The sequence below is a fragment of the Martes martes genome (genome assembly GCF_963455335.1).
Source record: "Martes martes genome assembly, chromosome: 15".
Lineage (NCBI taxonomy): Eukaryota > Metazoa > Chordata > Mammalia > Carnivora > Mustelidae > Martes > Martes martes.
In genome coordinates, this window is record NC_137903.1 from 49060583 (window position 1) to 49073350 (window position 12768).

A 12768-nucleotide genomic window follows, 5' to 3' on the forward strand; every position below is an offset into this window, starting at 1 on the left:
CTGCTGTGGGAAGCCATGCAAACTCTCCCACATACCCTGCATTTGTAACCCAAGAACAAATGTAAATAAGGTCATTTCTTCCTCATGTGTGCCCCCTTCAAGGGGAAACACGCTTAAAAAGGACTGAAGACACTTCCTTACCCTTTCATGGGAAAGATTTCCATTTGTAAACTCCTCTCCCCCATCCCCTGCCTCTCTACTGCCTCATGCCAAGCTTTTCCTGACATAACGGGGGTTTCAAGGGAACAAAAAAATTCTGAAGGTTTACAGTGAACACAGTGTGGAAAACAATGGGCTGAAACAGAACTGCTTTGCAAATTTTTTCCTGGAGATTAAGATCCCCATGAATGCAAGCTCCATGAAGGAACGACTTCCAGGCCCTCAAGAAACTTGTCTGTCTTTCTTTTTCCCTCCCTCTTCCCCTTCCTCCCTTCCTTTCTCTTCTTCCTTCCTTCTTTTTCCTTTTTCTTTTCTTCCCTCCCCTTCCCTTCCTTCCTTTTTTCGTAAGTTTACCTGCAGTCTCCTTTACTCTCTCTATTAAAATATAAACAAATGTTCATGTCTGGTATGGTAAAGGCAGGGTTTATTCTAGAACTAGGAACCAAACAGAGCAGGATAAATTGATCACAATTACTACTAAATTGATTACTACAAAAGAGCTTTTTATAGGAGAAAGCTCTCTTCAGATCAATCCCGTCTAATTTTACCTTCTAGAAGGGTTTGCCGTCCCATTCAAATCATCACCTGAGCCACCTGAATCAGCAGCCAGCATAACACAAGGTTTAGAACACAGCCCGTGCACTCGGATCCCCGAACACGGCCCCTGAGGAGCGAGTACGCACGCTGCTAACCTGTCAGCCCACCTCACAGACAGGGTGAGGGGGCAGTCGAGTTGAGAGGTTCTGAAAAGCCCATACCTGGTCACTACACCACAGATATTTGTGTATCTCAACACAGTGCTGTTTAGTTGGGCTTGACTGTCCTCCTGCCTGAGGGATCACTCTGTAGGAACTTTAACGAGGGGAGTCTTGGGGCGCCTGGTTGGTTCAGTGGGTTAAGCCTCTGCCTTCGGCTCAGGTCATGATCCCAGGGTCCTGGGATCGAGCCCCGCATCGGGCTCTCTGCTCAGCAGGGAGCCTGCTTCCCCCTCTCTCTCTGCCTGCCTTTCTGCCTGCTTGTGATCTCTCTCTCTGTCAAATAAATTAATAAAATATTTTTTTTTAAATGAGGGAAGTCTCATTACAGTTAGGCAGTTGTGTCCATCAGTTCCAATTCTACAGTCATTTAAAAACATAGAAAGGAATCCTGGAGTGTGGGGCCTTCCAGATGGTAGGGGAAATCCTAAATTCAGATAGCAGGGATTAAAAGCAGCTGCTATACAACGGATAGGCCAATATGGTGTAACATTTTGTACTCTTCCCCCATCATAGATTTGTTCAACAATAATAAAAGTCTGCATCTATTGCTTATTTGGTAGAAGGCACTGTTCTGAGCACTTTACATATTATAACTCAAAAAATTCTCATAACGACCCTATAAGTATATCATTTTTATACAGGAGGAAACAGAAGGACAGAGAGATTATGAAATTTGACAAATTCACACAGCAAGTCTGGTTCCGGAGTCCATGCTCCTAGTCACTCTGTATGTTTTCTGTATTCAGTAAATATTTATCAAGTACTTACTATGTGCCAAACACCGTGAATATTACTGGACAAACACAGATGAAAAGGACAGAGGCCTTGAGGAGCTTACATTCTAGTTTGGGAGACAGCAATACATAAATATACGAGTCCCACTCATGTGATGAGTCTTATAAGATCAATAAGCAGACGTATTATGAGACCACACAGTGTGGTCACTAACCCGCACCAGAGGAATCGAGGATGTCTTCCTTGAAAAGGTGATACGCAAGCACTTTTTCACACCAACGCTGAAATGTAACCAGAACGAAGGTCTGGTATGCAAAAGATCCCCTTTTGGTTTAGACTGTGAAACTTATTAAAAATGCTATGCCTTGGTCTTACCATAACATGGTATTATACCGGGCCACTTGGGACTCTGGTGACAAGAGCCAATGGAAAAAAACCAGAAGATGTAAAGTTGGCAGATTGGAGCTGGAGAGACTTCCTGATGACAAGTGTGTGCCCCATGTTAACAGCAGACTGGTGAGCAGTGTTTCATGGGCACAGGAAAACACTGATGTGATTCTGGCAGGTTTTAATGTCCAAGGAAGTGACAAGTGTTCAGGAAATGGGTAAAAATATCCAGGTTCCAAACAATCAGACTGTTCACAGCTGGACCCCAATCAACAGCTTGGAGGACGTGAATTAGAGCTCAGCTGTGCAGAAAAGAGAGCTACCAAGAATTTAGCAGAGTTTTAGGGATTCATTTAAATAGAACAGTGTTAAGGGCAGGGTGCAATTCTCCATGAGAAACTGGCACACTGTATGAGAAAGAGAGATGGAATTCCAGTCACACACACTGGGCCAGTGCTTTGAGGAGTGGAAGAAAGTCAGGACTCAGTGGGCACAGTGGTGTTTACTCACACCAGACACTGCTGAGCCACGCCCTCTGAAAGCAAGACTGGTACCATTTATCGAGCTGAGGGTCCTGCCCTGGCCAGGATTAGTTAAAGTCTGGGCAAGGAAACCAAATGTAGAATCAGATTGACTTAAATAATTTTGGTAGACAACTTTGTGAGAAAATAAGCATATAAAAATGAAGAGAGGGGCGCCTGGTGGCTCAATGGGTTAAAGCCTCTGCCTTCGTCTCAGGTCATGATCTCAGGGTCCTGGGATCGAGCCCCACATCGGGCTCTCTGCTCAGCGGGGAGCCTGCTTCCCCCTCTCTCTGCCTGCCTCTCTGCCTACTTGTGATCTCTCTCTCTGTGTGTTAAATAAATAAAATCTTAAAAAAAAAAAAGAAAGAAAGAAAGAAAAATGAAGAGAGACAAACCTGAGTTTGAACATTACTCTGCCACTTAGCAGCCATGTGTCTTTGAGCATGTGCCTTAACCTCCAACCTTCAAAATCTTGATGAAAAATTATCTTTGGCTGTCACAGATATACTGATGAATATGAAAGTGCCAACTAAATACAGTTCTTGACCCAGAGAAGGTGCTTGATAAATGGTATTTTCCCTCGCTTACAGGCCACAATTGAATATATAAAATTCCATTTCTCACTTCTGATGATACATCTACTTTACTCACTCCATGGTGAGTGTGATTTAATCTCCAAAGCATGCATGATGACCACATTACTATTTCTTCCTCCAAGAATGTGATGTTACAATGTGGGGCCCCAGTCCCGGTCTGGATAGAGAAGAAGAGGTCATATGTCCAGTCTCCATACAGGCATTCACTAGTTTAATTTCGCACAGAGAACATCTCTGTTCCATAGCCACAAGACAATGTTGCTTATCTTGGCAGCCTTCTCACAAATGTAAAACACTGAACACAGATAAGCCCAGTGGCACAGCAGATGACTCAACACAAATTCAATCAGCAATGAGCAAAAAAACAAACAAAAAACCAAAATGTCACCACCACTAAGTGCTATCTTATGGTGAATCAAATGAATCGCCTTTGTATCCACAGCTGGCGATATTTTGGTGGATGTAACAATTTAGAGAAACAATGGATTAGTGTAAAATAATGATTATATGATTACATAAAGACTACGAAAATGTTTTATCAATCGGTCATCAGGTCTTTATTTTAACCTGTGTCCAGCAGTATCCTCATGCTTTGGGTTTATAGTGTAATAGAATTAAAACTAAGGAACATGTCTCAAGGACAAAGGATCTAGCTGAAGAGAGAGAATTCCCATCCTGAAAAAAGAACAATCCCAAATAATTCCCCATTGAGCACTGACTAGCACAATGTAGATGGAAAAGAAAGAGACCTAAGTGGGCTAGGTTTTGAAGTGCTGGAGGCTGTCCTTCACATGTCTGACAAAGTAACATTTCTAAAAAACAAATCCAACCATGTCACTAGCCTCGCCTAACACCCTTCATTGACTCCCCAAGGCCCACAGGATAATTTCTGAAATTCTGGGTGGAGCACATAAGACTTTTCATTATTTGGTTCCTCTCAGCTTCATCTCTTGCCATCACTTTTCTGCTACAAATGCTCCAAACTGCAGGATATTCTCTCTAATACTACCCTTTACACAGTTTTCACTCTTCCAGGAATATTTTCTCTCATTCTTCTTCTGAAATCCTATTTGCTGGGCTCATGTATGCTTTTCCTTTAAGAATGAACTCAAGTGTTAGACTATTATGTGATTAAGACATCAACTCTTATTGTGTTAAGCCACTTAAATTTTTGACAATATTTGAGAAAGCATTAGTGTTACTTTAACTAATATAGGTCTTATTCCTTTAAATGAAACCGAGACTAACAGACAAAACCCAGGAATGGCTCAAGAGAGAGAATCTACAGGGAATCCCCACTGCATAAAACTAGGACCTCAAAATGTTATTCCCTCTGCATTCAGATGAACCAAGAATGACATGCCCTCCACAACAATACCAGGAAAGTTGCTTATCTTAAAATATGGCACTGAATATGAGCAGGGATGGGCTGGGAAGGGAGGAGTCAATTCCCCTTGGAACTAATTATCACAAATACACCCACCCACAGGCTTTTAGCCTATATTCACATTGAGTAGTCTGAAAACTTCAAGCTAAGAATTTACTTTAAAGTGACTTTCAGTTGGTAGTGCTCCCAGAAGTAAATGCAAATTCTCAACAGAGAAAGCTCCCTTTATTCCAAAAAAAGTGAACCCACAGTCAAAAATCATAAAACCACAAAGAAACAAAACATCATGTGCAAAAGGCAACAGAAAGAACAGATAGCAAAATAAGATCCATAGCTATTAGAATTGCCAACTCAGAATATAAGACTATTATATTTAATAGAGTTGAGAAACACTCCTCCATGAGTCTCTCTTGTTTCTGTATGTCTTGATTTCTGCGTCAAATGATTAAGGCCTGGCTGATCCTTACCCAGATCATTTTTCAGGTCTGTGTTTGCAACCCATTGTTTTTGTTTGTTTGTTTGTTTGTTTTTAAGATTTTATTTATTTATTTGACAGACAGAGATCACAAGTAGGCAGAGAGGCAGGCAGAGGGAGAGGGAGAAGTGGGCTCCCTGATGAGCGGAGAGCCTGATGCGGGGCTCGATCCCAGGACCCTGGGATCACGACCTGAGCCGAAGGCAGAGGCTTTAACCCACTGAGCCACCCAGGCACCCCTGCAGCCCATTGTTAACCTTAAAGGTTAAGGTAACATCTCCTACTAGGAGAAAGTGCAGGCTTACTTACTGTCTACTATAAACTGGAAAGTTTCCCAAAGTCAGTGATCCTTTCCTGTGCGGGCAGGTATCTAGGCCCTGGGAGAACTGCAGCAAAAAGAGCCAATAAAAACATGCTGACTATCTGGTTACTGTTTCTTCTGTCTCTGAGACAGAGGAGTCTCATGTCTTCTTTCAGTATCTATTACCTTGGCAAGCGAACTTGCAAATAGCGTAAGATCTCATAACCTTCACAGTTCTTGACAAATAGCCTTCTAATAAAAACAGGAATACAAATCAAGACACTAAAAAATGACTAGAAAATTTTAGAAAGAACAAAGCAGAACTTCTAGAAGTAAAAAATAGAATAACTGAAATTTAAAACTCATTGGTTGGGTTAAAAAGCAGATTAGATAGAGCTGAAGAAAGAAAGAATTAGTGAATTGTAAAATAGATCTAAAACTAATCAGAATATAAGACAGAGAGAAAAAAAGATAGCAACTCCAAAAGAGAGGTTAAGGGACATATGCAGAGTGTGAAAATCAAGCATAAATCTTGTTGGAGTAACAGAAGTAAAATGAAGCAAAAGCAATTATTTGAAAAGAAAATTACAGAGATGTTCCCAGACTGATGGAAGAGAGCATTCATATATTTGGGAAGCCCTATGGGTTTTATTCAACCCAAGAAGTTAAATAAAAAGAAACCCACACCTCAACACAGAAGAATGAAACCACAAACAGCAAAAATGTAGAGAAGATCTAGCGAGTTAGAAAAGACATTATATCCAAAGGAATAAAAAATTAGTCTTTTAGCTAGTTTACAACAGAAACAATGGAAGGCAGAGGACAATGGGATGTTTTTAATGTACTGAAAGAAAGTAACCTGGAATTCTATACCCATCTAAACTCTCATTCTAAGAGCAGGCTCAAAATAAAGGCACCTTCAGACAAAACGGAAAAAAAAAAGAAAGGTTCTTGCTCTAGTTAGACCCTCTGAAAAGTAAATTCTAAAAAGAGAGAGAGAGAGAGAGAGAGAGAGAGAGAGAAATGTATCTAAGATCGAGTGATATATATCAAGAATTGATGAGTAAAGAATGAGATTCTATTTTATAACAATGAGGTCAAAAAAATTAAGAAATCTGACAATTACAAAAGTTGGCAAGGATGTAGAATAAGATAAATGTTATGCACTGCTAGTGAGAGTGTAAATTGCTACTGTTTTAGAAAGCAATATAGCAATAACTTGCAAAATGTAACTTGGATGTACCCAACTAAAAATTCACCTAATAGGTATTAACCTAGAAAGATTCTTATGCATGGAGCACTCTTACACCAGGGCACAGACATGCATAAGAATATTCTTAGCAGATTGTTCATAACGGCAAAAAAATAAATAATTGAAATGTCCATGAACATATGAATAAACAAATCATGGCATAACCACATAACGGCATATTATTCAACAGTAAAAATTAATGAATTACTACTAAATATCTTAGAAACGGTGAAAGAAGTGAGTCACCAAAGAAATAAGACCTATATCATATATTATGACCAAATAACTAGTTTGTTTAACTAAACAATGTTGTTTGGGGATACATATATATTGAAAAAATCTTTTAAAAACATAAAGAATGATCAAACACAGCCTTCAAGAAAATGGTTAACTTTGCAGGGAAAGGAATCAAGGAAATAGGATGTGTAAGAGTCCACATATGTATTCAACAAATTGGTAAAGTTGTAGTTCTTAAGTTCATAATGAACTCACAAGTGTCTGTTTAATATTATGTTCTATAACTTAGATGTGTATTATTTTGTAGATATCAAATATTACAATGTAAAGAAATTAACATTTAACAAAAAAAGAAAGGAGAGGAGAAAATTTCCCTAATTTTAGTAGTGAAAATCTTACAGCAAAGGGGTATAGGATAAAATGTTGGTGAAATAGTGAGGGTGAACTATTGAAGCATGCCCACTAAAGTCAATAATTAGACAAGATATTCACTGAATATCATAAAGATGTTGACAATCCCCAAACCAATCAACAAACTTATTTCAACCCTAGTCAAATTTCCAGCAGACTTTGCTTTTTCTTCATATTCACAGAACCTAACAAGCTCATCCTAAATTCATATCAAAATATAAGTTCCAAAAACAGCCAAAACAATTTTGAAGAGCAATATTTCAGTGGAGGGACATACCCAGTTAGATATGCATGTTTCCTTTAAAGCCAAAACAGTCGAGGAAGCATCACACTATCAGAGGGTGTACGTAAAGAAATATGATACATGAGAACATCACCAACTTAAGAAGAAATTATGGACATTCAAAAATGGTGCTGGGATAACTGACTAGTCATATGGGAAAATTCATGTTAAAACAACAAGATCCCATTTCAAAACAATCAGATCTGCCAGTATTTAAAGGTCTAATAAGAGCAGCAACTGGTGAAGATACAGAGCTGGGGGGGGATTCTCATATGCTGCTAGTGGGGATATAAACTCATATCCTCATCTGGGAAATCAATCTGGTAATAACTAGTAAAACTGAAGGTTTTCATCCTTTATAATCCAGCAGGCCACCTACGGGTGTCTATGCTAAAGAAATGTACTACACTACCTTGTATTGAAAAAAAACCTGGCGTTAATAAGAGAACAGATAAACAAATGTGACTCAATCAAGAGAATATAAAGAAAAGTAAAATGTGAGTAAGCTAGAACTACATGTTTCAAGCACAGAAAACAGATAAAGTGGAAACCAAATGTTAAGTTAAAAAAAAAGCAAGCTACAGAAGTAGATATATAGTATATAACTTACACAAAACTGAGAAGATGTAAATCAATATTATATATTGGATATGTGGATAATAGATATATAATATATAATACAGTATATAATACATATATACTGAAATATGCATAAGAATGGCAAATGCCTAATTTGGGGAAAGGATTACCTAGGGGAAACAGGAGAAGAATAAAATTAGGTGGCAGAGCCAGCATGAGGGTGAGGCAAGCAAGGCACTTCAAAATATAAAGACGTGTTGACTCCCAAGTTCATGCAAATGCAAGACACAAACCTAAGAGAGAGTGCTTCCTTAAATGTTGTGCCCTCGGCACCTCACTCATCTGACCCGAGTCTTGGTCCTATTAGGTGGGTTTTGTAGAGACTTCAACTGCTCTGTGTGGAGATTTATTCCTTTAAAAAGAAAAAAATCTGTTGGGCAAGTATCCCTACAGAGAGGGTTCACATTTTTGTTTGGGCAGTATTCACGGGTTTAAGACTGCACTTGTCAAGTTACTTTCTTGAACTGTTATTGTTACAACATGTGGATATGGGACACTTGGACTCCAAACACAAGTGCTGTGAGGAGTTGCTATAATGATCTCTCATGGAAGATTCTTCTCTTTACAGAAGAACCAGAAAAAAAGACACGTGACCGAGCTTGGCAGTGAGCCCCTCTCCTCCACAGCCTTGCATCTGGAGCAGATACATGTGAGAATGAAGAGAGGGTGGGGAAAATATTGGAATTTATACCAAGGGCAGTGCCCTGAACAGTTCTTATTGACTTGACTCTTGTCTTCTTTCCAATCCTAGTTTTCAAAGCTTCTCATCAATTCTGTGAGCCTCCCAATATCCTCCTATAATTTCCCATTTTGCCTAAATTCGTCAGGGTCCATTTCTGTTGCTTGCAACCGAAGAGCCCTAATGATACACTGAGCCTCATCCTGTTGAACAATGAATCTATATAATTCCACTTGTTATGATTGATCCTTAGGAATTAACTTTCTCACCATGATTTGATTTCCCACTTAGGACTGGCAGGATTCTAGAAGGAGAATGTCTACCTGTATATTTTAAGTACTTCCTGTCCGTGCCACCTCTTTTGGCTAAATCACCGTGGCGTTATGAATACCCAAGAAACACACTCCTAACTTACTGTTCTCCATTCACGGGCGGCCTCTGAATAAAAATCTGCCGAGCTGGTCTTTGGTGCTGACTGTACTAAGAACTGGGAGTCTCAAGTCAGAGAAAATGCCTCATTGTACGAACTGAGTGATTTAGAGTTGTCCTACCTCCTCTGTCTTTAAAACTTCCCATATCCGAGCATGATCGTCCACCAGCCAGTGTCCTGTGCTCTCGACCTTGTTGGAAAGTTTGAATTTAGACGCCACTTGAGTAGGCTCTCCCACAGGTTTATCCTCCATCTTGAAAGAGCCAGGCAGGAGGCATTACGGACCTGAAAGGAAGAATAAAGTGTGATCCAGGTTAAAACATTAATTACCGTTAAAAAAAGATATGAAAGCAAATTCTCGTGCTTGATTTGTGGATAATGAGATCACTGAGGATGGTGTCACAACAGACATCAACTTTCATGGCCCCTTTTTATATTTTAAATATTCATTATTGCTATTTTAATGCAGGCTTCTGGAGGTAGGGGTGCATTCTGATGAGGTGATGGGAATTTTAGAGCAAAGGAAGAAGCATCATCTGCCTATTATCCCAATTTGCCTCTTTGCTCTGGCCCCCTCAGGTGGATGTAAGGGAAGCCAGAGAGGAGTTTCTTCGTATGTCCATGCTGTGTGTTGCACGTGGAAAAAGTACTGGAAAGAGGCGTCTTCCCTTTCAAACATCTATAGGGTACTTGCTTATAGGAGGTTCCATGCTAGGCATACACAAATCGTTTGGTAGTTTGGCTCTTAACCTTAAGAAGCATAACGTCTCAGGGCAGAAAGGGTTATAAACAAGTAATCACAATATGGTATATTACGGCACTGTGTGCTCAATGCCACAATCACCATTTTTTTTCAAACTGCAATGGAAGCACAGAGAAATATTCCCTTTGATATTTATTGGCTGCATTACTTTCCTGAGCCTTAGTTTCATCAGCAGTTGCCATGAAGACAGTATTTTAAAATTGATACCAATTCTATAAAGTTTGCTTCCTTGACATCTTTCCATCCACCACTGGCTTGTCTAGAATCACATGGTGCCTGCTCCACACCATCTTGTCCTAGGGAATCTCCTCGCCTCCATTCAAGTCCCCCTGATTCTATGCTTCTCAGGGTAACTTTTTTTTTTTTTTTTTAAAGTAAATCTGATACTGACGTCCCACCTACCTAAAACTTTCCCTAGAGAATAAAATCCTAACTCCTCCCCTCCCTTCCTCCACCATACCCTGCTGCCTCCTCGGCCACCGTTTCTGCCGTCTGAAGGTCCACATGCATCTCAAATATATCCAGTAGCTTTAGGCTTTCTTTGGGACATCTCCTCCCACCCCTCACTCCAAGGGAATAAAGCTCTCCTCCTCCTCTGTTACTCCCTCTATATACTCTGGAAAGATGTCTATTGGGCCACCTATAACTTTATTACGTTTATTTGCTTTCAGCTCTATTTCCACCTTCTGGTCTTTTAAGCATCTTGACACTAGAGATGGTGTCATACACACAGTAAGTACTAAACAAATGTTTGAGGAATCAGTTAATTCAGTACATCAGGAGAATCCGGTGAAAATCGGGCAGTAGAGCCAATATATTCAAATAACAGATGTAAAAGTCAAATTACGTCTTCTCTTTCACCTTTGGATTGATTTCTTTACTGGGCTGCAGGGTCTTCGAGAGAAAGAGCCAAGTCTAACGTTCATCACGCATCCCCAAGCGGCTCACCGCTCATTAGTGAACAGACTAGTTTTCATAGAAATGGCTTCAAGGAATGGAGCCTGTCCGCAAAAAAGCAGGTCTCATGCTCACATAACCTACAGCCCAAATAAAAGTAGACAGCAACGAGTATTGATGAGCTGAGCAGGGGTGGTTGGTCAGAGGATTTGAGAAAAGCTTCTTCGGCAGCTGAATTCCTTCTCTGCCTCACGCGCTCCATCTGGAAACCGTGGAGAGCAAACCGTCTGCTTGCAGAGAGGCATGATGAGGAAGCTGCTAACCAAAACCACCCTGCAGCCCTTCCACACACGCAGCACTGAACACAATCCTACTAGGAAGCAGGAAACAAAACCTTCATAATTAATTCCTACTAGGAAGCAGGAAACAAAACTTTCATAATTAATGAACAAATTCATGGGAGAGGATATGCTAACAAATGATGCCGACACATACAGGCAAGGAAATAAACAAAGCAAAGTCATGTGGAGGTTTAAGTCCAAAAAAAGGAAATTAAAATAAACAGGCACAATGGAAACAGGCCAGATTGGTAGGGAAGGAAATTCCATCATTGTTATTGGAGATAATACTGTAAACAACAAATAATAAATCAAAACAAAGTGGAAAAACTACAGAAGATGGTTTGGGCTCTATCCTCCGCCGATCATGGAAACCTAACCGGACGAAATAGACGAACTACAAAATCTCAGGGCAAACAATGGAACATCTGTAAGTGCAATGCATCCAGGTGACCCCACGGTGACCCCACTCCACCGCTGCCCACAGCTGCTTTCTCATCGCTGCCGTGTGGGTGAGAGCTGGCAAACTGTCAGTATTGGAGACTGAACTCTACTGTGTCCTGGCTTCCCACAGATTGTCCCTTGCCCTGTTTGGGGAGGAGATGCAACTAAATGAGTTTTAGACCATTACGAAGTCCTTGGGAACTAGGCACGGAAGCAGAGAGGCAGCCAGTTCTTAGGACGCCCTTCGAGCACTTCAAGATCCTCCACCCCATCTGAAATTTGAGGTCTTTTTACCCATCCTCAAGACATCTCCTCACTCAAAAAAAAAAAAAAAAAAAAAAAAGACCAAATATGCATACCAGCCCCCATATTGGGATTTTTCACATTATCTCTATACCATACAGCAACCCTGCAAGGTAGACTTCCCCATTTTACAACTATGACAAATTCTACACAAGGCAGCTAAGTAAGTTTAATACACTGCTAGAAAGTTGCGGAGGCCCCAGGTTTGTGCTTTCTCTCCTAGGTCAGGTCAGCAAAACTTCAACCCCCACCCCCGACCCCATCACTGGTAGAATGAGACCGCCCTCTCCTGCTCTTTCCCCCATGGATTAGAGTTAAAGTGTCACTGTCTTAGCTCACTGGCCCAGTAGTGCCCACTTGAGAGGTGGTACATCCGATGAGTAAATGAGGGAAAAGTGCGATAGATACAGAGAGGGAAACATCCTAGGAAAAATAGATTATTCCTTTTCCTTTTTACCCTCATCTCAACTTCTTTTTTCTTTCTTCCTTTTCTTTTCTTTCTTTTCTTTTTTTTTTTAAATAACCTCTACACTCAATGTGGAGCTTGAATTCACAACCCTGAGATCAAAAGTCCCGCGCTCCTCCGACTGAGCCAGCCAGGCGCCCCACCCCCATCTCAGCTTCTGACCAGGGCAGCCTTTATAGGTGTGACCTGCACAGTCACACAGCACTCCATGCTCAGAAGGGCCCCAGGTTTTGTGAATGTTCTATCATTGTCCTGAACTTCTTAATTCTTGCACAAAAAGCCCTACGTTTTCATTTTTCATTGG

The 12768-nt window shown here is 40.5% G+C and overlaps 1 protein-coding gene across 1 annotated transcript in view; it reads right to left on the bottom strand.

Moving 5' to 3' along the window:
- The window catches only part of RGL1 (ral guanine nucleotide dissociation stimulator like 1), a gene marked incomplete at its 5' end in the record, with an annotated part of 159331 nt that extends 149825 nt beyond the window's left edge, over positions 1–9506 (bottom strand). The window contains one exon of the mRNA XM_080825006.1: positions 9375–9506. Coding sequence (XP_080681132.1) covers positions 9375–9506 — 132 coding nt within the window. The remainder of the gene's footprint in view (positions 1–9374) is intronic.
- Between the last annotated feature and the right edge of the window lie 3262 nt (positions 9507–12768).